The sequence below is a fragment of the Cinclus cinclus genome, chromosome 11 (genome assembly GCF_963662255.1).
Source record: "Cinclus cinclus chromosome 11, bCinCin1.1, whole genome shotgun sequence".
NCBI lineage: Eukaryota > Metazoa > Chordata > Aves > Passeriformes > Cinclidae > Cinclus > Cinclus cinclus.
In genome coordinates this window covers 11,264,471-11,290,992 of record NC_085056.1, presented here as the reverse complement: position 1 = coordinate 11,290,992, position 26,522 = coordinate 11,264,471, and the positions used below count along the sequence as shown (strand labels likewise).

General features: G+C 37.5%; 1 protein-coding gene across 3 annotated transcripts in view; it reads right to left on the bottom strand.

Annotated features, from left to right (window-relative positions):
* Window positions 1-26,522, bottom strand: part of TOX3 (TOX high mobility group box family member 3) — a 73,263-nt gene that overhangs the window by 21,893 nt on the left and 24,848 nt on the right. For 2 of the 3 annotated variants that reach the window (XM_062500206.1, XM_062500207.1), the window contains exon 2: window positions 2,770-2,835. In XM_062500206.1, coding sequence (XP_062356190.1) covers window positions 2,770-2,835 — 66 coding nt within the window. Of the gene's footprint in view, window positions 1-2,769; window positions 3,062-26,522 lie in introns of those variants that run through there. The other variant, XM_062500208.1, reaches the window with a different exon arrangement.

The following is a 26,522-nucleotide window of genomic DNA, read 5'->3' as shown; positions in this document are numbered from 1 at the left end:
AAACCTTTGCTTGCATATAGAACCTGTCAGCTGTCATTATTGGTCTCACACCAGAAATGATGGGGTCCCAGATTGCTGCAGTCTGCAGCACCATCCGAGTCTGCTGAGACTGTGCCCATCTTGCTCCAACTGCAAGGCTCTAACTTCCTTCTGGATGTGAAGGCTGGGCCTGGATTAGGGAGATGCTTGACTTCCCCACTGCTACATTACAAAAGGTGTGAATTTTTCTTCTCATGGACCCTGTGGTTCGCAAGCACAAAGGATGGATTGGCCAGGAAAAGTGGTTGGCTAATGAACATAACCCTATGGCTGCATTTGCAGTTATTTTGGCACTAATGTGGTCTAGTAACAGATGCAACTGTAATTTGTGACTCATTTGCTACCCCATTACTGCTTAATGAAATCTAACATATCACATTAACAATACGGATAAACACTCATTCTTGATATGTGGCATTTGGCTGTTTTCATTACCACTGTAATTAACACTTGAAATATTATTTCAATAAATATTTAAGGTGCTTTAAAATTAGTCGTAGTAATCATGACATAGAGACAGAAAACATAAAGCAAATGTGTGGCTTCTAAGCCTGAATGTGTTCTAGGATTACACTCTTAAGGCATTATTTACAGAAATAAAATGGGATTCCAGCTCAGCAGTGCTCAGGCCCAAAATAATACTGAGAAAGCTACATTCATGTTAATGCAAAACCACTATAATTAAATACATTGTAATGCAGTAATTGCAAAGTAAGGTTCACACTTTAATATGAACAGTAACACTTAACCATATTTTTATTCCTTGTTTAAGCAAAAGGGTTCAGTGAAATCAGTATTATTATAGTACATTTGAACCTCTCTTTACTTGACATATTTATGAGATATTAGTAATTATAAGAACTGGATCTTTTTTCCCCTTCTAACAGAATAATTTCAGGACAGCTGCAGAAATATATAGCACAGCTAGATAATAATACGATTTTTAGTTAGAAAAGTAACATTCATCTTAATACTTACAGCTTAATATAAATGGGAGAGTAAATTGATGAATACCTTAACATTTTTAAATCTGAATTCCATTCTAAGTGTGTAATTTATCCTACTGTGTGTATATTGTAAAAAACAAAACAAAACAAAGCAAAACAATAAAAGAAAAACAACAGTAAAGAAAACCACATAAGACTGAGAATAAAATAGATGTAATCTAAGAAGAAAGCAAGCCCCTTAGTGAAGTAGCCTTAAAACCAAATCACTGGGCTATTCAGTCTGTAAAAAGAGCCTGAATAGTGTGCAATTTGGGACTGTAGAAAGGTGGTGTTATGACCCAAAGATGGTATAACATTTGTGAGATTTATCTTACCAATCGCATTTTTCAAAGTTATTAACTTTTCAAACATTCATAGCTTACACATATATTAAAAAAAAACCAACCAAAAAACCCAAAAAACCCAAAAAACCTGCATGCATGGTTAAATGCCATCTGTACTGAAATGTTCAAAACATTTGTTCCTTTTGATAAAAATGCAAATCTGGAGAACTGTTGTATCAACATATAACAGCCAATGTCTGACACGGTGAATTATCACAGCTGGAATTAAATTGTCTCTGAACAGCTGCTGGCAGCAGAGCTTTCATCAATGTTTGATTCAAATGTAGGAAAGAAATTCTACAGAAAGAAACATCATGTTGTCATTACAGATGGGGTTTGTGTTCATTATCACAAATAACACTGGAGCTAGTGCCAAACAATATTCCCTTATCTAAGCAGTCTTGCTGGGTAAAAAGAGATGGTGACCATTGTATAAATGATTCATAAAATCCTATCCTTAATTCTAACCTTCCTATTTATTGTTACACCTTTCTGCTTATTTTCTCTGAGGTCACTGTTTTAGAAGTGCACAGGAATACCTGTGACTGGTTCTCCACTTACAGTACGAAAATCAGGGCTGTTCTGGTTTTCTACCCTTTCCTCATGTTGGGAAGATCATTTATGACGTACCCTATAAACAGTTCTCATTCTCCATATTGCTGTGCACAAACTAGACAGTGCATGGATAAGAGCTTGGGTTTCAGGGATGAGCAAAGGCAGTTTCTGTCTGGATTTGAGGTTAGCACTAGTGTGTGTGTGTGTGTAGTCTTAACTGGTTATAATACAGTTATAAGTATAACATATAACCAGCCCCACCTAGCTGATGCATGGAGCCTGGAGTTCCCACACGTTCTCCTGTTTCCATTCTCAAAGGCAGTGATCAAATACATCATCTGCACAACCCAGCCAGCCTCCACCAGCCCAGCCTCTGGGTTTGTTCTGGACCCTGGATTCAAAAGATTCCTTGATGTAGCACATACACTTCAGGCAACAGAGCTGGCTTTGGTTTTCTATCTCGTATGAGTATTAAGAACCCAAATTAAACCATTTGTATCTATAACAAAAATTAGAACATTAGCTAGTAATGACTATTACTAAGCTTGCTTTCAAAGTGTACACCTACTGTGCCTTTTATTTGTTTCCTTCTGTTCGTAATTTTTTTCCATACATAAAGCAGATTTGTTTCTATTGACATGCTATGTAAGTAACAGCCTTATGGACAGCTAAATTGACTAGTAATGGAGAGCTGTCAGGTTATTTTCTTTCTCATTAAAGTCTTTATTTTGTGCTCCATAAAACACACAGAAATTCGGCACTTCACTCTTCATCCATTCAAAGTCTGTTAAATTATCACCGCAAACAGCAGAACACGAGCATAGATAAAAAATAAAAACATCTACCTCATTTGCAGCAAGAAATGCATTATTTGCCTCTGCCATGTTCATGTAGTTGTTATTGTTTCCAAACTGAAAGAAAAATAAATATTTGGATTTAATGTATGCCATGATAAACTTTTCTTGACCCTATCACTGGCATAGAAAAGGCTGGGGGAAGAAAAAAAAAACAAACAACAAAACAAGAAACAGTGAAAAAGCAATTGCAGATGTTCTTTGAAGTCAGAACTCAATTGGATTCAACATTATTATTATTGTTACATACTCTGCATACCCCAGCCTTTACAAGGAAGGTATAAATGTGTAACTCTCCAACTTTTTTTTGCCCATGCAGCAAAGCCACCTCAGAGACCTAAAGGTGACTTTGGAAATTAAGAATCTGTTAGGAAAAGACTCCCAGGTAAGATGTTTTTACTCTACTACATCTTTTCTGATGCACATTATAATACTTCTGCCAGTGATCCTGACCCAGAGGATTGCTGCAGCCAGAAGCAGCTGCTGTATTCCTACTCCAAGTAGACCAGGCTTCCAAGAGCTGAAGGCCAGTAAGGAGAAGAATAAGAATATGCAATTCTGTTCCTGAAGTCCCATTCTTTCCACAAAACTGAAAAGCCAAACAATTCCGCTTTGTTTATCTTTCCCTCCAGTGGAGCTCCCACTCTCCCAGTGAACATTAACACCAGAAAATTTTGCAAACCAGAGAAAGTGTCTGACACTGAGACCCCAAGATGTGCCCAGTGCCCCCTTGCTCCCACTGAGGTGCAACTCTCATGCCACATGCCAGTGATCACAAGGGATTTCCTTCCATGCCAGTCATTTCCTCCAAATTCTCAAGTTTGAACATTTGTTGAGGAAGATAGGTACTTTTACTTCTACAGGCTGAACACAGACAAGAAACAGATTATCAGCGTAATACCGTGCCTTATGCCCTTGAACACACTTCCAAAGGCATGCAGGCTGATAACCAGTCCTGCACATGCTCCCAGAGGAGGGAGGCATGCAGAGTCTTTGCTTCAAGGAACAGACACCAGGCATGCCAGGCACCTAGAGTAAAACATGCTTTCAGATGTGCACACTGCTCCTCCCAGGCACAGAGCACAGTGCAAGGTAGAGCGCTAAGCGAGGGAAAAGCCCCTGTGCTGCCCCTACCGCACACTGCTGCTAAAGCCACACTGAGCATTCCTCCCTTAACTCCCATTTTCTACTTTTATAAAACAAATATTTTTAGGAAGGCTTTGTTTTATCTTGTCTTGCCAGATCTGGGTGGACCTCCACCCCTGTCCTCAGCCCCACAACAGCAAACACTCCCAACAGCAGCACAAGCTCTGCAACCAGTGCGTGGGCATGGGCGACCATGCACTTGCACAGGTTATTCTTTCCAAACAAGAAACTCTGGGGTGCTTTCAGAGCAGCTGAACCTGTCCTGAAAGGAAAACCGCTTTGCTTCAGCTCAATTTGCTACAGCTGCACTTGGTGCCTGACTGTTTTTAGTAGTGAAATGTTTCAAACTTTCCAGTTTCTCACTGGAGGGACCAGTGATCAAGAAAGCCTCTTTCCCTGGAAATTCAAACATCCACTTCTGGATGTTTGTTTAAAAGAAGATTTAAAAAAAAAAAAAATAAAAAAGCCCTGTAGTACCTGATAGATTGTCATATTGACTAAATAGGACGTCAATAAAATTAAGAGACACTCATAGGGGAGGGAAGGAATACAAGATGAGATCCCTCATGCTGAAGTAACAAATTCCATTTGTGTACTTATCATTCTGAATCTTTCAACCTATAACACATGTTAAGCAACAGAGGCCTTAGCACAATATGTAGGCTGCCTCATAGCTATTAAAACTCTGTTATCCCCAGCTATGCAGATACTCAAGTAATGTCATCCATTTTTTACAAGCCCAGATGTCACCCATGTTTGAAGATTAAAAAATTCAAGTAAAATTGCACATTCAAATGACTGTTTTGGCACATACGGATGTGTGTGGATTTGTTGCACAAAGACACTACTTCAGCTCAACAGTGCGATCGACAAGATAGAATTTTTCATGTCAGTTAGTGGCAAACTAAGAATGATTTACATGGAAAACTCAAAAGGCTCGAATAGAGCTGTTCTTTCTTCAGTGATAAAAAAAAGAAAAAAAAAATCAAGTTTTCAAAGGATACCTAAGGGCAAAGGTACACTAGACAAGCATTACTCTAAAACTGGATAAATGAGTGGGGACAAACCCTATTCTATTTTAATCACCTTAGCATCCTAAGGGCTCCAGTGCCTCAAAACAGAAATGTGGCTGATTTTTTTCATTGTAGAGTAAAATTATACATTGTTCTGATGTGCCTGTATTGCTTACAGCACAGCTACTGCTTTGTGATTGCCAGGGTGGTTTTCTTCTTTTTTGTTTTATTAAAGTAAAACAAAGGGGAGAGTGACAATTTAATTTTCCATTTTATTAAGATTCTGGAAGCAAATCATACAACAAAGACTGTCAAAGCTAAAAGTTATAGGTACTTGTCCTTCAAGTCATTCTGTTCTTAGGCTATAATATTTAAGACTCTGTTGTGTATGACTCAGGCAATGATGTCAGAAATTGGAATATTTCAGCTTTTGTTAGTATGGATCACAACTAATATTCTTTACATTTATTTTTTGTCTCTGAACTAGAAATCCATTGAAGGCACATAACAATTATCCATGAGTATTTCTAAGATTAAACTTCCACATTATCTAATGGTACCTATAACAACAAAAGAAAATAAAATGGTTATTATCTTAAGGACCTAAACAATTCAAAAAACAAATTAAGCTAAGAGTGAAATAAGAACTGGGTTAGAAATCCTCTTCTGAACAGTTAGTCTGCGAATGTAATTACTGAAGAAACTACAGCTAATCAGCTGTGAATTGTATCCATTAATTAGTATTTGCCCTGGAGAAATGAGAAAAATCAGTAACAATGTTAACACTGCAATGCACTGATGAGTACTGAAACACAGGGCCCTCAGCATTTAGTCAAGCAGGTGGCTCCAATGGTCCAAGTAATTTAAAAAGCTCTCACCTGAAGTGCAGAGCTGGAATTACAAAGCACTTCTTGCGTATCTTTGTATCTATATAAGGCTATAATTAATGGCTTTTAATTTAGAAACACTTTGTGATCAGCTGGGAACAGTTATAAATCATTCTAAATAGAACACCAGGTTCTTGCCGATTTTAGTAAAATAATTTTTTGTTAAAAGACAGTATTTTTTTCCATTTATTTTCTTCAGAATCCCTTGCTCTGACCCCTCATAAACAGCTCAGAGCATTGGCATAATTGACAGCAGGGATTCAAATTAAAGGGGAGACCCAGCAATTTGGCCTGCCCAGGTGGACTCCCAGGGGCTCCCACCTGCCAGGTTTCCCTGGGACAGAAGAACAAGATGCAGCACCTAGCCCAGCTGTCTCTGTTTGGGGATGGTGTTGGGATGCTTTGCTAAGAACTCTGCCAGAGCAATTAGCAAGATTTTGCATAAACTTTTTCATCTAAAGAACTCAGAGCATTCTTGCTCTGTAACTAGGAAAGAATAAAATGTCTCCAGCTCACTTTGGCAATACACACCATTGCATTACAATTTTTCCCTTTGGTTTCAGTTCAAACTCTCTCTTCAGTTTTGATGAACACATTAAGTGGGAGTACCCAGCTGACTCCCACCACCAACCCATGGAAACCACACGCATCTGCCCATTTCAGGAAATGAACTGCACACAAACAAAGCCTCTTCTGAACTTGCTGTGAATCACAGCTTCCATTCTTCATGCAAATCACTGCATTAAAACGACGACAGTTCAGTCCCCTACTCTTGTGTGCTGGAAGGGCACCTGAATCTTGGCCCTGCTGAAATCCCTCTGGGCAGACACGAAGACCGGAATGAGACTGGATACTTGGTTTACTAATGCCTTGTATAAAGCATGTCCTGAAAACTCATTCATTCTAAAATAGCTGGTTGAAGCTCTTCTCTTCGACTGCCAGACCTGAAGCCAAACACCTGGTCTTACTCAGCTTCTCTAGCAAGGGTGCTTATTTGTAATGCAAAGGGAAAATTCACACCCTCTCCTTCCTCAACAGATGCCCTAATGAAGACCAAATCAACTCCTGCCCAGAACTGGTGTATAAAAACTGTATCACTGCCACAGTTCTACAAAGTGCATGTTTTCTTAGACCAGACCTCTGGGGCCAAATGTTAGGCTGTTTGTAAATCAAGGGATAAGCCACTTGGAAGTGACACAGCACAGTGCTACTTGGATTTTCAAACTACCTTTTGTACTCACCAGAGCTTAAAAATTGGTTGGTTATGAAAGCTGAGACTAATGAGCAGTTGTTTTAAGGCAGAATTTTGATATTATGACCACCACAGAAAACCTTTGGCAGCTTGGGATAAAAATCAGTGATTAAATGTCTGCAGAGTCTGAATTCCTACTAAACACATCTTCAGAAAATCTCAAATGTTGAACTGTGGCCACTTTCTGGGCTCTTTGGCAACTGTGATTGACTCATCGTTGCAAGAGATAAAAACAGGCAAAAGAGAACTTTACACCACAAAACTATAATAGTTTAAATAAAGCTTCAAAACTAAAACAAATAACATTTGAAGGTGTTACTATTATGGACACAGAGAATAACATTTTGAACCTATGAAAGTTAATCAGAATTTTGCTACTGATTTTAATGGAGAAATTGTTTTACTTACAATGTTCAGTCATTAGCATTTTTTAGAACCTGTCTTTAACTCAACTGACTTGTGGTTCAATTCTAATCTGAAAAATGTTAGAACTCCCATCCAACTATTCATTTCCTCAAGAGGTCACAAACAGAAATACGTAAGAGATTTATAACCAGATATAGAGGAGCACAGACTTTTATCTCAGCATCTCAACAGAACAAAACTGAATGCTTAAAATACCATAATTCTATACTCAAAACTTAATTCAGCAGGCAAATTTGTTAAATATGCCAAATAATTCTTTTTACAATACTGCTATTTAATAGTGCAACCTCAAGGAAGAACCACCACTGGAAAAGGTATTGCTCCAGCACGGAATAGGATCAAAACCATGAAATGTGAATAAATGTCCCAAATGAAAAACTTAAAATATATCCAAAACAGGAATTAAACACATTTTATCATCTACTCATAACTAATTCATCAACTTAAATTTTGCTTAAAAGGAATGACTGCAATCTATTCCCAAAGACTGCATATCAGATAATATCTGAGAATAAATAAAAAAAATAATAGTTATGACAAAATCCACTCCTTGCATTTTTTTTCTTTAATTAAAGAAAACCTTACCCTGGAAACAGAATTTGGAGTTAGTTGTCATTACACTAGCAATCCTTTCATAATTATTAGTTAATGCTAAATCAAAATACACATTTAAGGTTTGTCAAGACAGTATTTCTAGTCAAAATTCTCACTGCCTGTAGAACAAGCTCTAAACCAGTTCCATCACAGCACTACATGTCCACTTGTGTATGTATATTAGGCAGTTACATATCCAAATTCTGATTCCTGATGCCAATTTACTGCTTATGGAAAATGACACCCTCAAATTTCTGCAGTAAAATTAGAACCCATATTTTTTAAAATATAGCCATTAATAAAATAATTATTTTATGGTGTGAGCATTCTTGTGGTTTTCATACAGAGAAATCAACTAGCACAAATATAGATTATGGCAAGAATCTCAGTTTTATCTTCATATTTGGCAAATTAATTCCTCTGAGGTTACACTACCCTTATGAGTAAAATGAAAGATAACAATCTCAAAAGATGTAATTACAGACCAAAACTAAATTACTTTGCAGGTCTAAGTACTGTATCTTAATAATTTCACTGGAGAACATCTTCACTGCATTCGGGCAGATTTGATTTTGCTGCCTGACCAATAATTACAGCTCTGGCAAATACAATGTCTGATAAGGACATCAATTAAGAATGAGCATTGTGTTATTTAAAAAAAAAAAAAAAATCGTGTTCACAGCCTGTCTGATTGAATGAAATGCCAAATTAAATTAATGGAGATTGCTAAGTCTAGCTGGCTGGTGGCGAACCATGCAGAAAGTGGGACAGCATAGACAATAAACTGTCTGTAATTAAAAGACGAGAAGCTGGACTAATGCTACTTCAGCCTGATTATTCCAAACAAAACAATATACACTAAAATTATTCTGGCAACAGAAGTAGAAGGAGTGGGAGGAGGGATGGGACAGGGGACTTTTTCTTTAAATAGTACTAACTATCACCATCTACGAGCAGCACTGTCTTCAACAGATGTATTTAATTTAATACTGGTGTTTCTGTGTGGGGGGCTGGTTCTCATCAGAAAACACAATTTATTTTCTCAATGAACATAAAATTCTCCAATCCCTTCTGTTCTAGATGGATATCCAGCTAATCTCTGTAGAGGCTTTACTCCTAAGTTATTATGTGTTCATAGGAGGAGCAGGGAGTTCTTTTCCGGAAGAGCAAGTTGTTCATGGAAGTTTCAATACTTCAGAAGCAGTAGATGGTATCCATATTATTTTATATAATACAAGTATTCTATTTTGATTTTGCTGCTAGAAACAATGAGGCAGGTTGTTGTTTGACAGGTGCCACACCAGCAACGTTGTTAGGGATTCATATTGTTTTAAGTGAATGGAGCATTGTTTTAAACCTTACAAATGTAGAAGAAATTTTATCTCAGGATGAATGCAAAATGGCAGCCTTGATTTTGACAGTACAAACCCACAGAAATTTTGGGACTCGTTCCTTTGGCAGGATGCCAGCGTTCTGAAAGGTGTGCGTTGCCCAGCACCAGAGTATTATCACCACAGTAAACAGGCAGCTCTAGGAGCTTATGGGTTGAGATACTGAGCATAAAGGAGATGGAGGGTTGCACCAGGTGCAGGCAGAAGACATTTGAGTCAGCCTCTGACCACAGGTCAGTCAGCACATAAGGTATCCCAGTTCCATCTAAGAGCAAACCGCTCTGTGTGTGTGTGTGTGCACAAGGGTAGGGACATGTGCACAGAGACAATGCTTCTGTTAGCAAAACATAACATTTTGGAACACTTTCATGAAATACTGGACCGCTACATAACATGTACTATACATGCCAAGTTTATATTTGGGACTTTCTGTTCATAATTTTAGAACAAATTTAATATTAGTGATTTTTATAGAACAGTACAGTAGCAATCTGGCTTCTGAGACAGATTACACTATTTTCTTATTTTCCGTAGTTCATTCTGGAAGAGGGATACTTTCCTGCTAGGTTCTGCCTACAAATCTGCTAAGACACATCTTCATGGACTTGTGAAAAGCCACCCAGGAAGTGTCAGTCTTGGTGATTTTGGCCACCAGAACCTGCTGCACAGCAGTTATTTCTCTCCATTTCTTCCCCATCAGGATTTTCTATCACACCATATCAGGATCCTCCAATGACCTGGAGGGAATGCAGGCCCTGTAGAAAACCGAAGGAGTTGCTATAGGGGGATTTCATGCCAGAAAGCTGCATTTGTTTACCACTGCATCGCTGATGATCAACAAGCCAACAGACAAAAGCACAAAACTTTCAAGTACGAAGTATCCATCTTTGCTGCCACATTCTCAATCCTGAATTTTAGACAAATGAATAATCTCATTAGTGGTTCATTAATTATTGAATCTGTACGTAAATATGTGTAGAATCATACCATGTGATGGTCTTTTTGATATTTAAAATCTTAAAAGTTTTTAATTAAGGAGACCATTTAGTTTCCAGTGTTTGAGTCTCACACATCTGCATGCTAATTGTTATATATATCCTTACATATGTGAGGCTATTCCTGTATGTATGTGTACACATACACATTCTCTAATTCTGCTTAGAGACAAAAAAAATTTTCAGTGGGACAAAATACTTGAGTAGGATCCAAAAGAAAAATAGACATTTATATTTTATTCACATAGACCCAATATCCATCAGACACACAGTTTGCAGACAGCATAGATTTTAAAATTTTGGAGAGCAATTAGAATGGAAACATTTGAAGTTACTTTAAAAGCTTTCATCCAGCAAATAAAAACTTCGACAATAACAATAAAAAGCACTGACTTAATCTCTGTGATTCCAGCCAAATGCTTTAATATGAACTCCTTCAGTGAGTTCCACAGCCAAAAGCTGTAACTGAATGATATTCTGCAAAGTGTGATACTGAACGAGTCTTAGAACAGTAGTGAAAGGAATATTTAATGGTCTCATGTTAGACATTTTCAGATCTCTTAAAAAGGACACATCCATAAATGTTTTTATGTGCAAGAAGTAACTTTGTATGAATATGCACAGTATTATTCTACTGACTGACAGTCAAGGCAATCCAATATATGCCAGCCTTTTAATGCTACTTATTCCATATTTAAATGCATAAATAATAAAAGGTGATTCAAAGAACAGTCCTGGTCCTAATATTTATACAATATTAAGGTGTTATAAAATTAGTCTGGATCTTGAAAATGTTGTCCAAGACAAACTTACCAACAATTTTGCTCTTACATTTTCAAAGAGTTTCAATTTACTATTTTGACGCTTTGTAGACAAGAACGTCTGTCCACAGTCTGTGGAGCTGTGCCTTCAAAGGTAATAAAATGGACACTCAAAGACAGATTCTGGATGTATCTCTGTGTCTTCCTACACATGCTAAGATAACTTCTCCTCTGTACAAGGCTAATACAAATATCAAACTTAGACCAACTCACTGAGTTCCATGTTAAAAAGACCTTACAAGATCTACAGATGTTACTTGCCATAGTTCTGAAGTACATTCCCTATTCATCACACCCTGTTGTTGCCTAAAGCTTCAAACACAGAAAGATACCAGATGTTAAGATACTCAGTTATAAAGCCAAGGAGAGGCCACTGTAGTTTAAGTCTTTGTTTGAAAATATATGAATATTTAAAGAACATGTTTTCTTGCTTTGCTTTCTAACCTAGAAATGTTTGCAGAGATGAACTACGAAATTACTTTCCCAACCACTCTCATGAGCACACACTGTTGCTACAATAAACCAGATTAGGCATAAATGTCATGGAAGGAAAAGATTGCTAAAATGCAAAAAGAACTTACTTATATTGCTCCTGTTGGTATGTATTTTTCTACAACTTAGTGGCAATTTTGATTCCACATGAGCAAAGGACTTCTCACACATGTAGTTTTCACATCACCCATTTGATGTACATATTTTACATTACTCTAAACAGCTGAAATTCTGCATAAGCTTTCATTTCTGATGACATCTAAGGACATATGGCAGTTACAACATGATCTTTTCACACAGCTGCTCAAAAGAATGATGCAGGGCTGAAGCCCAGTCGAGCCTTTTCCATGGTCCTGTGAGAAGATGGAAATGTCTCTTTTCTCCATGACATTTACCAAACGGAAGATCAACAGCTCCTCAGAAGGCCTCCAACACACCCACAGAATAATTTGAAAAAAGGACCCAAACCAAGTCTGTGGACCTGGTGCTGGGGATACCCCTCCTATGTGGGTCCCCAGTCCCACCCAGGTTGTGGCAGGAGCACTGCCCAGCTCACGGACAGGAGCGCTCCGGCACCGCCAGGACCTGGGAGCCAGCGAGGTGCTGAGAGGGAGCAGCCCCAAGGCACCAAGGACAGCATCAAGGGCACTTCTTTAACTCCCCTCCTACACCTCTGAGCACACCTTTATCCCCAGCAGTTCAACTGCTGAAAAGGATATTATTACAGCGAGATTTGCTCCGTTGGGTTTTCTCATGAGGAAAATGCATACAGAACTGGCTGTACCATATTAACATTTCTGTTTCACTTCCCCCTTTGAGGCATTAAAATAATACAATCAAGCTGTTAATCATGTCTACCCCCCCCCCTTTTATTTTATATAAACTGTCTAAGCATTCAACCTAAGCATTTCTTAGCATAATGAGAGCATTTTATACTTAGGATCCCAAGAAATACTTTTACATCACTATATTCAAGATTACTGTAACATTTTTGCACACAAATTTACAGTGATGTGATTATACTGCAATTGGGGCTATAAGTAGCTTTTCTTACAATCTTATATCAAATTTCACTCACACCAGTGAAAACTGTAAATTCCATTCTAGACTGTGAATCAGGTCTACTACACTAGCAAATTATATCAAGTTTTAAATGTAAAATTGATAGAGAAAGGGTGAAGCAGATGTCGACATTTTATAGCTATCATAATGGAGGATCAGTCAAGATACTTTCAGTTCAAAATCAGTACATGCATAAAATCTCAAATATCTCAACTCTCAGCCATGTTGATACCATGAGCTCCTGCATTTTAATGAAATTAAATAGAAGCACTAATCATAACCAAACAGACAAATAGCATTTTTATAAAGTCTGCTTTAAGTCTACTTCACCATGTGCAAGGCTGTACAGAGCAAGCCTATTGCAATGACAGCCCGTGGGACGTAACTGCTCTCGTTATACACATAACCCAAGGAGCAGCTGAGGAAAGCCACCCAGAAATGCCCCAAGCCCAGTGCCAGACCTGATATCAGTCACCTCAAATGTTCCTCAGGTGGTGACATTTTTCAGTTTGGAAAACTTAGGTGTGTTAATATAACATAGATCACGGATGTATTCTGTAAGCAAGCACATATCACATCAGCTGCTCCTTTATTTCACGTCTGAAAACTGGAGAAATGATTTCTCCACTGTTTTTAGTTGGGGCATGATTACAAGTCCCGTGGCATGGAGGCCTCTGGAGAGTCTTCAGCAGCACCTGACTTTATTTAAACATGCAAGATGGAATTGGATGCAATGCTCTAAAATAACAGTACAGGAGAATTAAATTTAAGAGTTGAATAATCCCTCATGGTGGTTTGTATTCCTATCTATGCCACAAAGACTAATCAGGCTTAATTTATCTATCTTTAGCTCCCCACTGTTTCGTTCCAACCTAAAGGCAATATTTTGGGCAGCAGAAACTTTATTTTGTAGGTGAGTAACCTACTTTAATTGCATTTTCATCCATTACTACAGTGAAGCATTTTCTTCACTTAATTGGGTCACTGTATTTCTTCTTGGAAGTGGGCACTGAAATTACTTCTGATATTGATTGCAGCCCTTGAGGTTCAGCTGAGAGTTGAGGACACACAAAGGGTACACAGCACATTCCATTTATGACAAATGAAATGAAAAATAGTTTCAGTCAAACCTTCATATTAGGAAAATCCTGACATTCAAATATGGAGATTCTCTATAAAGCATCAGACATGCAGGGCTGGAAATGCCTGGCACCTTTGCAAAACCAGGCCTCTCAAGTCTTCAGGTGATCTTCAGCAATGGTGTGTCAAAATACAGTCAAGTACTACCCTTCATATCTAGATGTAAGCAAGCACAGGCTTTGATACATGCAAATTCTTGCCTTTCTTTTCTTGAAGTATGAGACACACCAGATCCTAGTGGCATTTCTGCTGCCAAGCTGTTCCACAGCTCACAACTCACACTCTGAATACATTCTCCTACTTTAGTGGACTGTGATAATTCAGTCTCATGCTATTCATATCAAAGATGTGCAAGAAGTTGAATACTTCTTAGCTGAATTTAAAATGATCAGATGTAGCTTTAGCATGAATTCAAAGTAGATGCATGAATTGTAATCATAATCATTAGATGTATAAAAGCTGTAATCTCTTAATGAACTTTCTTTGTCTAAATATTAGAAACTATGCAACATATTCCTAGCAATACCTGTTAATTCCATGGCAGGTTGCTAACTGGAGGTCAAATCAGGAAAGTCACAAGCTTATATACATGCAGCACTCTTTTTCCCTGTCAGCTGATGACAAGACCTGAGATCTACCAAAAACATTTCTTTGGGTGTCTCTGAGATAGTATTTTTGATACAGAAACCACTCTGAAAGAACCTAGTAATACTTTATGCCATAACCACATGCTTCTGGCAGGCAGACGCCTGCTACAACTAGCTGCAAACTCCAGGGAGTTCTCTCAATTTTATTTTATATCTTGAACATTGCCATTCCACCCCACTTTTAGAATGCAAAATTCCCCAGAGATCCAAAATCTTTGGGCGCTAGAAGTGAGTCCTGGAGTCAGGGCACTCTCTCAAAATCCTGTATATTCAGGATTTTGTTTCCCAAATACCCAGGGCTACACCTGTTTCATTACTATATTATATTTTGGATCGCACAATAACTTCAGTCAACACAGACATGTTGTGCTTCTGTGGTATCCAAGTTGTGTGAAGGTTCAGAATTCCAAATCCCACATCCAGTTCTAATGAGCCAGTGAAACGATGCAAAACCATGCAAGGGAGCACAGAACATCCAAATTGCTCTGCCTGTTCACAATGAGAACAAATCACAGGAAACCCATTCTGTTGGTTGCTTCATCACCTGCCAAACTGGGGTGATTTTGCTCTACCATGAAGTTTCTCACTCGCTTTTTCTACCTGAATTGGGAAACACTGCACAGTGTTAGTGTTAAGGAATGGAGAAGGCAGGAACAGGGCAGAAGCACGTGATGTTCTGGCAGCTTTTTGCTACCAAAAGAGGAAAATAATAACAAAGGGTGGGAAAAATAACTAATGTGCCAGTTAAAAATAAAAGGTATTATAAATAATTGCTTTCACTTCATTTATATAAGCATCCAGAACAGTTCCTGATAATATTTTATTGTTCAGTGATTTTAGATTTAAAAAAAAATCCCAAAATCAAGCCATCCTCACACTAATGGTTTTGCCTATAATTGCTTGCCTGATCTGCCCTGGAATTACAGCAGTTTTCCAGTGAAAAGAAATTTCCTTCGCTAATCAAAACAAAGCTGCTGAACTGTATTTTCGAAACTGGTGAAGAACAGTAAATGTATTTTAATGGAATAAGTGAGTGACATACAATATATATGCATGGTTTGAAGAGAAATAAAAAGATGTACTAGTGGTATGAAATGCTCTTCAAGCAGTGTGTACTAGGAAGCAGAGAAAGGGTGGAATAAAGACCCATAGAAAATATAGTAAGACAATGATTTTCTGATTAGAATAATAAAAATTAGATTATCAGATAGATTAGGAAAAGATAAACTAAAACATGTTAAGAGTTTAAAGTGAGATTAAAATAAGTTTTGAAGAGAAATTAACACAGAAAGGAAAATTTTTCAAAATTTAATGAAAAATACTTATTTTGTAATACCTTGTGAAGTATGATTTTAAGAGTGTCTAGAAACAATTCAAAGCCCACATTTTTACACAGACTTTCATAAAAATGCCATTTTTCATATTTTGAAAAAATTGACAGCTTGTAACAGCAAATATGAAATTCAAATCAATCTCATCATTGCAGATCACCATTGAAGAGGTCTAGAGCAAAGAGGTCTCTTTCCTTTGTACCGCACACAATCTTAGAGTCTTTCCCTTTTGCAGCTGTCCATGCCTAAGTTCACATACACCCATGGGAAATTCTGGGTAACATGCTGCGATGACCCTTCACACATTTCCACATGGGACCTTCTTTAGTGGCACTGAAACCACCAAGGACAGATTCCAAGGGACACAGGAAACTCTTCAGTGCTGTAACCTCACCTTCGTCCAAACTTACAGACAAAGCACGCATTATAAGAAACCTTCTTCTGTTTACCTACCAATCCCCCAAACCCTCACACCTCTCATCAAATCAAAATTGAAACAATAATTTGTGTAAGAATTACCTAGGAGAAACAGAAACCTGCTGTTGTGGTATTTACCAGGGAGCATAATGCTGAAGGTTTATTTGCCAGCATAAATCAGGCTGTGCCATTTGATTCAGATGGTGGTGCTGGTTTTTTGCCACATTTCACTAAATGGAACATCAGCTGTAGCTAAAATAACTACTGTCAGAAAATAAAAGGGTTACCAATTTTCATGTCAACATACATCGTCTTCTGAGACAAGGAAAAAGTTTTTGAGTATTGTTACACCACCCATGTGTGAAAAGGGGCTAAGAAGTATAAACCCTTCACCATTCTCAATTTTAAATTCTATTTCTACAGTGTTCACTCTTCCTATGTTTTCCTTCATAAACATAAATTTAGGGAAATTCAGGCCTGTTTCCAGTCTCTTCCTCCCCTTAGGAGCACGACCCATACTACTGGCTCAGTAATCCCTGTCTGCTTCAAAGATAAGGAATTGTGTTTAGCTTGAGAATATTATACCCCTTCAACCTCATAAATAGATTATATTATCAAAATCTTATAGTGACAATTTTAACACACTCCCCACACCAGAAGTTCCTGGGTCATCTACACAGAATCATCAACATTTAGAATGGCCATCAATAATGATGAAGAATATTCACAGCATTTCCTGCTTCCAAAAAAAGGTTATATGCCATGTAACAACAAAATGTCTATATCAGCAGCAGTGGGAAGCAAACTAAAAGACATTCCAGTGACTCAAACTCCTGATGTCAGCACTGCCACCAGCAGAAACGATGCTAAGTGACCTCAAGTCCCAGGGAATATCTCAGTGTGCATCATGCTTCAAACCTCCACCCACTTGCTTATTTAGTTATTTGCTCTATAACTCAGTACACCTTTGCTTATGCTTATACAACTATTTCAGGTCCCACTGCAAAATATGAAACAGAATTTGGGGAGGTAAATTCAATTAAAAATTCTTTTCCACCTGGGGCAGAAATGAAGAGTAGATGAAGAGACATGATGAATTAACAAAAGTGACAGACATGACACACTGTGAAACCACACATCTATTCACCAACAGAAATGGTAAAATTTTTAGTCTTCATCTCACTGCCATCAGGGGACTTTTTTAAAAAAGTCAGCTTTTACACTGAAGCTGAATCATTAAAGAGGTGGCCCAGAAGGGACATGCTGGACATGTATAAGTCTGACTTACTGAAGTACATCAAAAATTCTGTGTACAACTGAGCCCTGACTAAGGAGAAAGAAATGAACATGACCTAATGGAAGCAGTGATTATTAAGATTTATATAACCTCTAGATAAATTATACTTTGCTGTCATGCACTAGCAAGAAGCTTACAGGACAGAAGCAGGATTAGTTCAGGGAAATTATTCATGTAACAGTTAAAGCTTAAGAAAAGAGATCTGGCTTATACCAAGTTGAGGTTTCAGATAAGAGACTGCAATATAACAGGTTATATAGTTGCAAAAATAATTTTGATTGGCATATCATTTATACTAACTACTGCTTGGAACCCATCCAGAATATGCAGCATACTATAAACTGTTAGGAAATATATCTGTGTATTGTTCAATATTTACAATGTTCTTTATTTTGTAAATATAAGACCTGGCAGAAAAAATGTTGAGCATTAAAAATAGTTCTGCTTAAAAAGAATGCCCCTTTTTCCTATAAAAAGAAATATTTCACTAACAGTAGTTTATAATTTTGTTCAAAAACGTTCACAGCGGAGCTAAACAAACTTTCAATGTGGAAAATTTGATTGCTTTGTTCAGCTGCTCACACAGATTTCTATCTGAACTTATTTGCATATTTCTGAATATTCTCTTTCAGGCCTACACCACTTTTGTTAGCAAAATCAATTTTCTGTTGGACAAAAAGTGAGATTTGCTCTAAAGATTTTAAGCTTTTAAATAAACATGAACTGAACGGTGTAAAGAGCACCCCTTTTAAGAAAAGATTCTTGCTGTTTGGAAAGAAAAGAATTCTTTGCATTCACAGGTATCAATTGACAGCAACAGATTTTTACATGAAGAGAGAAAAAAAATGTACAAGGGCAAAACAAAAAGAGCTGCAATGTAATTATGTAGCTGTAACAGAGTGATGCTAAGTTTCATTTTTAAGGAACACATGTCCCTATACAAAACATAAAAAAAAATAAAATCTTATATGGAAGCTTAATTATTAGCTTTGTTATTGATTTTCCAAAGCTCAAAGAATACTCATGATTATGAAATTGTATCCTCTGCATCTGAACAGAAGGATTGTTCTAAAATCCAACAGTTCTGCAGAATCCTCAGCAAACACCTAGCAAACAATTTTTTCTAGGTCTCTTCAGCTCTGCTAATAGTTATTGTTTGCACAACTGTAACTAAGTACATTACCAACTAGTTGTTCAATCTATATAAATTTAAGAAACACACATTGCCAAGGAGTGACTCATATATCAGTCTATTATACGCTACAGAGCTGACTGTATTAAACAAATCACTTTCCCTACAGCTGAAGAATAGAAGCTATATACAGAGCAGAGGTTATTGTCTAATTTAAATCTTGGCTCCTTTCCCAGAGCTGTACAAGATTCCAATTTGTGGAAATGTTACTCTCTGCTACTGCCAGAAAGGCTACAGAAAATGGTATTGGGTGCCTTCCAGAAATATGTCTGCAAAATGCCAATCAACAAGTCACTAAAGATTAACAGTATGACTGTACCAAATTAATTTAAATTATAGAAACATATGGCTAGGATGTTTGCACTGCACTTAACACAACACCTGCTTCACAAACAGCTAAGTTTCCTTCCACAGTATAAAATAATATATGTCAAACACCTTGAACCCGATTCCTATAAATGAAAAAAAAAATCAGTTCATAATCAGTAACCACAGGGTACCACTATCAGCTACAAGCCACCATTTTGTAATGGTTAAATCCATTATTTATTTTAAATTCTACACCAAACCAGACTAGGCAGTCTTTTCCCATCGTAGAGAAAGTAATTAGAGACAAGAGAAATTAAGAAAAAAACTGACAGAAATAAGCATCTTTATATTCCGTTCTAGAAAACAAATATTTTAAGTTGCCTCTGCTACAATACTTCCAGACTTACAACTGTCCATTAAATATGGTGCTATTGTGCCTTCTCTCTCCATCTCAATGACATTCTTAAGTAAAAGCCTCTTCTGAGAGGCTCTATAAGCTCAAAGAAAGTTAAAAGATTAACAATCACAACCAAAAGTCAAATATTTTGTATTTCCTCACAGTGTTTTGTCTATTATTTTTTTTTGATTTCTCAATATATATGATCATGTCATCAAATAAATAAAAAAAATTTAAAAATCAGTGGCACTCTCAGAAATATTTACACATTAGGGTATGCTATATTTCAGCTGAAGAGGAAGGGAGCTGTTTTATGTTTCTCTCCACTGCTTTTCTATTATTGCCTAGCTAATGGAAATACATCAAACAAATGTTCTACAAGAGCAATAAATATTAAAGTTGACCTATCCATCTGGAAGCAATGAGAACAATACTGCTCACTTTTAGCCCAAATATGACACTGATAAATGAAGCTGTGAGATTCCATCACACTTTCAACAACCTGGGCTAAGCGCCCATCACGTGATTCTTGTACCAGCAATCTTCTCCATTCATCTTCATTAGGCAGTCACTTGACCTGCCTCCTAACACCCCTGTCAGATTTGAACCTTTAGGGGGCTGCTTGCAGTTTTTAACAACACACTCTAAAAGCTTTACTCCCTTTTGGAAGAAAACTCCTATAAACATAAAAGAATATATGAGCCATTTCTTCTGGAGAGAGAACCATGAGCTGCTCGTCTCGACTAAAGCAGAGATTGCAGCACCCAGTGTGTGATGGCAGAGCACGATGGCAGTTGTGTCCTTATGCCCAGAACCAAGCCACAGCCTGCCAGGAAACACAAGTGGGCAAAGCCATCACCCTTTCAGCCATCAAAACACAATTGCATGTTGAAATCAGAATGTGTGTAACCTTTTGCCACAAATGGAACGCCCTTCACTTCCTCCCTCAATCACTGCTTGAAGAAAGCTGAAACAGGCAGCCAGAGCATCCTTTACCCAGCAGAGTAAGAATGCTTCATCACATTAGCAGGGTTACATTACATCCTCGTTATTTCCTTTTTCAACAGTAACAGCACAAATTTGATTATTCTGTAATAGTGAAAATGAATACCAATTCAACATGAATTTGCCAGTGTAATAAAAAGCTCCTAAAAGGATTTTTAGCAACTTCCTCGAAAAACTTCATAGCTTTATGATCACTTAGGGAAATCAGAAAGGCTAAAAGCACCAAAAGGCATTAAGTTTTTGACATTAAAACTATCAGACATTCATGCAATTGCAATACCTTCATTAGGGTAGCTCTGCAATGTTTATCTGACAGGCATCTGATGTATTGACTCTTCTATTGCATACAAGTGCCTAATCTTTCTTGTTTCAAAGAAGTCATTAGAATTATAAATATTGTAGACTGTCATGGTAATGTAGCAATTAAAATATACCCACACAAACTTCTTTTGGGCAATAAGGTCTTCAAACCTTTTTCTTGTTGACCAGGTCTTACATGAGTGGTTCCAGGCAGCTGCTAAGTACACCAGGGACTTTACTCATCCAGGAAAACATTGCTGAATTCAAGTACAGACTGCAGAATCAAACAGAAGATAGGTACTCCTGATACGGGGTTGAGATTGATTTAACTGTGATCACCAAAACATGAACAGACATGACTTTTATATGAATCAAAGAGTGCTTTCATGGACAGGTACTTCAGTCATGCTAAGCTGGATTTACACCACTACAATTTTTACTTTTCTTTTTAAAAGCAATCCAATATCTTATTCTCTGTCATAATTTCAGTGGGTTCTGCAAGTATCAGAAACTTTGCTGAAAACCTGAAAATACTGCCAAAAGTATGGACAAGAAAAGCTACTGAAAGATGTGCCATTTAAAATCAAGACCTCACATATTTGTGGTAGGTACATTTAACTTCCTGACCACAGAACACATTACAGGTAATAATTAATTGCTGATAAGGTGTTGTGCTTCCATGCACAACACAAGGTATGCTTGAGTCTCACCTGGAATGCATCCTGGCTTCTTTTTAATCACTCTTACATGTTCCTACATCAGCATTAGAACAATTGCACAACAATCCCTGGCAAGACTTTCACCAGGCTTTTCTGACACACAGACAATTCACAAGAAAGCCATCAGTTGCATAAGGTTTCACCTGAGCCAGTATTACACTGTATTGGTATTACCTGCCTTATCATCTGTGACTGCAAATGCTCTTATCAACACACACTGAGCCTCTCTTTGGAAAGAAAATAATGGCATGTGCTCTGTGTTGCTTGTCTGAGACACTGAAGATTTCAGTTGCTCTGCATCAATTCCAAGCTCAACATTTGTCACATTTCCTTCACTGATGACGTGGCCTCGGTCATTTTCTCTGAATGAACAGATTATTCTCAAGAATGAACAAATGTCTCTGTGATGACAGAGATCTTCAGAGAGGGTTTTCACAAGTGGGTCAGTCTATGACTGCTGCAGAGAGCCGATTCTCAACACAGAGCAACTTGGAAAGATGAGCTTGTAGATCCAATGGTCCTCAAAATCACCCACAAGTCCATTAACTTCCAGTTCTCTTTGTCTGAAGTGACTTCCTCCAGAAGATTAATATCAAGTTAATAATGAAACAAACTGCTCTAAATGGAATCTCTGTTTACAGGATGACAATGACTTTCCAATATTTTAATGTAATCAGTTCCTGAAGGGGGCCTGATAGTGACAAGATTGAAAAAGTTGTTTTGCCAAGGTTGGGAGCTATAAAAATCAAAACACAATACAAGGAAAAAAGAGGCCTGAGGCAGTTTTCCAAGTACTTGATAACAAAAACGAAAAAGAGAGAGAGATCTCAACGCAGCTTTAAAGATGACCCCATGTATAGCAAGAGATACAGTGTACATGAAAGTCTAAGGTATGCCAGGGAAACTATCCTTAGGTCTCTGAAGACCTAAGAAAAAAAATCAATTAATCTATTCTCAAGAACACATACATATAAATAGGGAGAATTCCTATCTGATGGAGCTGAGAGGGGGGAAAAGCCAAGCAAACAACTGATATTCCAAGAATGAGAGTCAAAGAAGTGAAGCGTATTTTCATCTATAGCTGATGTGTGCTGGGGAATGTCTCATCCAAAGTGATGGTGATGTGCTATGATAACATCAGCTTTACCAACACCATCATCTATCATGCCAGAATTATTCTTTGGCTCTCGGTGATGAAGAGGCTCTTCAGTTTTTCCAGACTGAGTGACACTGAAACAACCTGTAAAAGTATTTGCTAAAGACCTTCAGAAAATGAAGTAGAAGTATTCTATGTTGCATTAGGCTATGCACACATTAGCACAATATTCTAGTTGGAATTAGCCTTTCTCTGAGTAGAAACTTCAGTAAGCAGTTGTGACTTGACCACAGGCAACTCAAATTTCATTAACTTTTCTCTAAGCTACTTTCTTAACTTTATTCAGAATGCTCCTTCAAATGCAGTTCAGTCATGAACTCTGTCATTCACAGTGCAGCATTGTTTCTGTCGAGTCTTTGCAGCAGGGTTATCACTACAGGTTAATGGATTTGTGTTCTGAGAAGCCATGATTAGAATAGGTGACCTGTGTTCTGCATTATACAGTGAAAAACATATCCAGCAGCACGATTGTATCAAGTGTCAAAAGAGATACTGAGAGCTGTGTGTAAAGACAGCACTAAACTCAGACGGTTTTATTACTCCTAGGCATTGTGCAGTGGTTAAATTTGACATGTAAAAATTGCTGAAGCGAAGATTTGCAAAGTAACAGTATATATCAAGGCTAATGGCTTAGTTAAGAAAATGATGTGCAGGATTTCAAGCCCAGCATGAATATGCATTTGAAATATTTGTGACAGTTTAATGGACATTTTCATTAGCAGAGGTTATAACAGTGGCAAAAATCTGAAATTTTAGACAAGGAGTGACGTTATTACAATAATTCCACAAAATTCAAAGAGAAAAATTCTTACTGTTGGAGAAGACATTAAAATTAAAACTTCTGAAGTCCCCTTCCAACACAGCTATTCCAACAGAAAAATCAAGTAGAAATAAAGGACTAAATTTTCTTGTCCCTTCTGTAAAATGTTTCAAGCACTGTTCAGTAGAAAGTAGTAGAAAATTTAAGCTGTCATGGCTTTTCTCTTCCTCTTTATCATTACAATACATGAGCTGACATCAAGGAGAAAAAACAGAAAACACATTTATACTTAAAGTGGACTATAGAGCTGCTTGCCATGCTGGCAGGGCATCAGAAGTGGTCATTAGGACAGCATTTAATAGTAACTATAACATTAGAAAGAAAAAGTAGCACATTCAGGGGTGACGGCAAACTAATCACTTAGTGAATACTAACTTCTGGGACTTGCAAACCATTATGTAGGAACAGCAACAGCTTTTCCTTCTTCCAAATTGGCCTTTTACACATCGACTCTTTTAGCAAATACAGTGATATTGCATTATGACACTGAACCCAATCAGTTATGAAATGTGCATCAATAAAAAAAGCTTGCAAGGAAAGACTTCAATGGACACATTCAAACTTTCACAGCATTGTGCCTAGGAAGTCATTGACTTTCGTGAGAGCTATACCTAGCACGTTTCCAGCTCCTGTAATGGAAAGAATTCCTTCTGTTCAGTATGCTTGGAACAACTTGGGCTACAAGGAAGAGTGAATTCAGCCTGTCTGCATCACTTTCATTCACAGATACGGCTTAGAGAAGCCCAGATTTTGACAATTCTTTGTCCACTATTTCAATTGCTTGCAGGCAGGCATTGCTGCACTCCTGAAGAGCAGCAATCATGTTGTGTTCCACGTGCACACCTTCTGTCGACACAGCTGAGTTCTAACAATGGCACTTAAAAATTCATATTCCTTTTTTTCCTCCCCAAGAATCAATCCTGAATCGCCAAACCAGTTAGTTAAGCCAAATGGTTATTACACTTACACAAAATGTAAAAAACCCCACACTGCTTCCCTTTAGAAGCAGTAATATATTAGCATCTGAACCAAGTTGTCCTCAGGATATAATTTCATTGAGCATCTCTTCCTCATGTATTGTAGTAGCTTAATCTGCCTTAGCTCTTGTTACAGCTTGTTTAAACTGTTCTCAGATTTTTTTTTCTACCTAACACTTTCTACACTGGCTGTAGAATACTTTTGACATAACATGCTGTGCTAGGAGTTGCTGGTGATCATTTCCCGGGCTGTCACTGACATACTGTTTTCAGTAATACTCATAACAGCACTTCTGTTTAGAGGGAGCTGATCAAAACCTGCTAGAAAAGTTCCTTTGTCCCTTGCATATTCTGTTAACAGGGAATTGGACTGGTGTCTTCATGCAGCACAACTTCCAGCTTTGAACCAAAACACCTGTTTTCAAGCACCATCTCCCAGACTTTCCAATGGCAACCTTTCCTACAATGAAATGATGATCTCTGGGATAATGATTCCAAAATAATAACCTCTATGAAATACTGAAGGACTGAGCCATTAAGTAACTGTCTCAACTTCTGCTGTTACCACAATCAAGTAAACTGCCCTAAAGGCTCTATTTTCAAAGCCTGGAATTTGTCACTCCACAATTGCTGACAATGTATTCACCATCACTTGCTCAATGGGAAAGGACAATTCAACCCATTCCACTCAAATAAGCACTTTCTGCATTCTGTTCCAAAAGTCATTACATTCATTTCTGTAGCAAAGATGGTAAGTACGTTATACAGAAGAGCATTTTCTTACTTGGAATCACTCTGTTAAAAAAAAAAAAATAATCAATGTGAGTGATGGAAAATTAAGGCATTTGGCAAACTGAAGCACCAACCACATAAAACTTTTGTTATCCAGACATTTCCAGGTTGAAAAGGCCCAAGATGTCATTGACTATGAAATATTGATTATTTTTAAAAATCCAGATGCTACAAATGTTTTGAAAAAAAGTGGTATTTTGAATGTCAAGAAATCAATTTAATGCTATGTGAAGTAGAACACACACTTCAGTATTGCTTCAAGAAAATATTCACAAACATTACCTTTTCTAATAGGGCTTAGTGTATTTTGAAGTTACGTAAGAAAAAAAACCCCTACAAACTAAAGATCTGGTTTTCAAAGTGTAATATATTTGTCTTTTACTACTTCAACAAAAAGCAGGTAGTTCAGCCCTCTTTTTATTTTGGAGGAAATTAATTTGCAACTTATTCGATGCTAAGGTCTGTTCTAGAAAGCAAAAGGGAAAAATAATCTTAAGAGCACTTAAACAATGTCCAGCCCAAGTAAATGCACTTTATTAAAAGTACAAATACCCTATGAGAAGCCCTAGATAACTTTGCTAATCTTTATGTCTGTGTACGCTCATTTTGAGCTTTTTTTCTTTAAACAATGATAAGTGCCATTTAAGTTAAAATCATATCTGCAAATGTTTCTGTCCCTCAGCAATAACCAACAGGAACATATTCCTCTGCATTTTTAATTTTTCTGGCACAAGAAGTACTCTCACATCTGTGAGGACTGATTTGGAATCACTACTCTTGGAAGACAGATTCTTTTATTTATTTCTTCAACATGATTCCCTGAAGAGTTAGAGAGGCTTCAGAGACACAAATGGGGTAACCCAACAAAACCCCAATCTGTGCCAAGGGACAGGGGGAATAGTTTTAACACCAGTGTGCAATCTCCTGAGCCCAGGGAACTGTAACCAGCCTGGGGACTTTTACTGATTACAGTCTAAGGCGGCTTTATAATTTCTTCCCTGGAAGCCACTGATACACATTTAACAATCCCAGTGGAGTTACCTTTAGATTTCTACATCTTGCCAAGAAGCATTCACTAGGAGAGGAAAGATGGAGTTACAGCTAAGGAAATACATGTACAATTCCTGGTTCTGCCACCTAAGTCTGCATGACCTTGATCAAGTTAC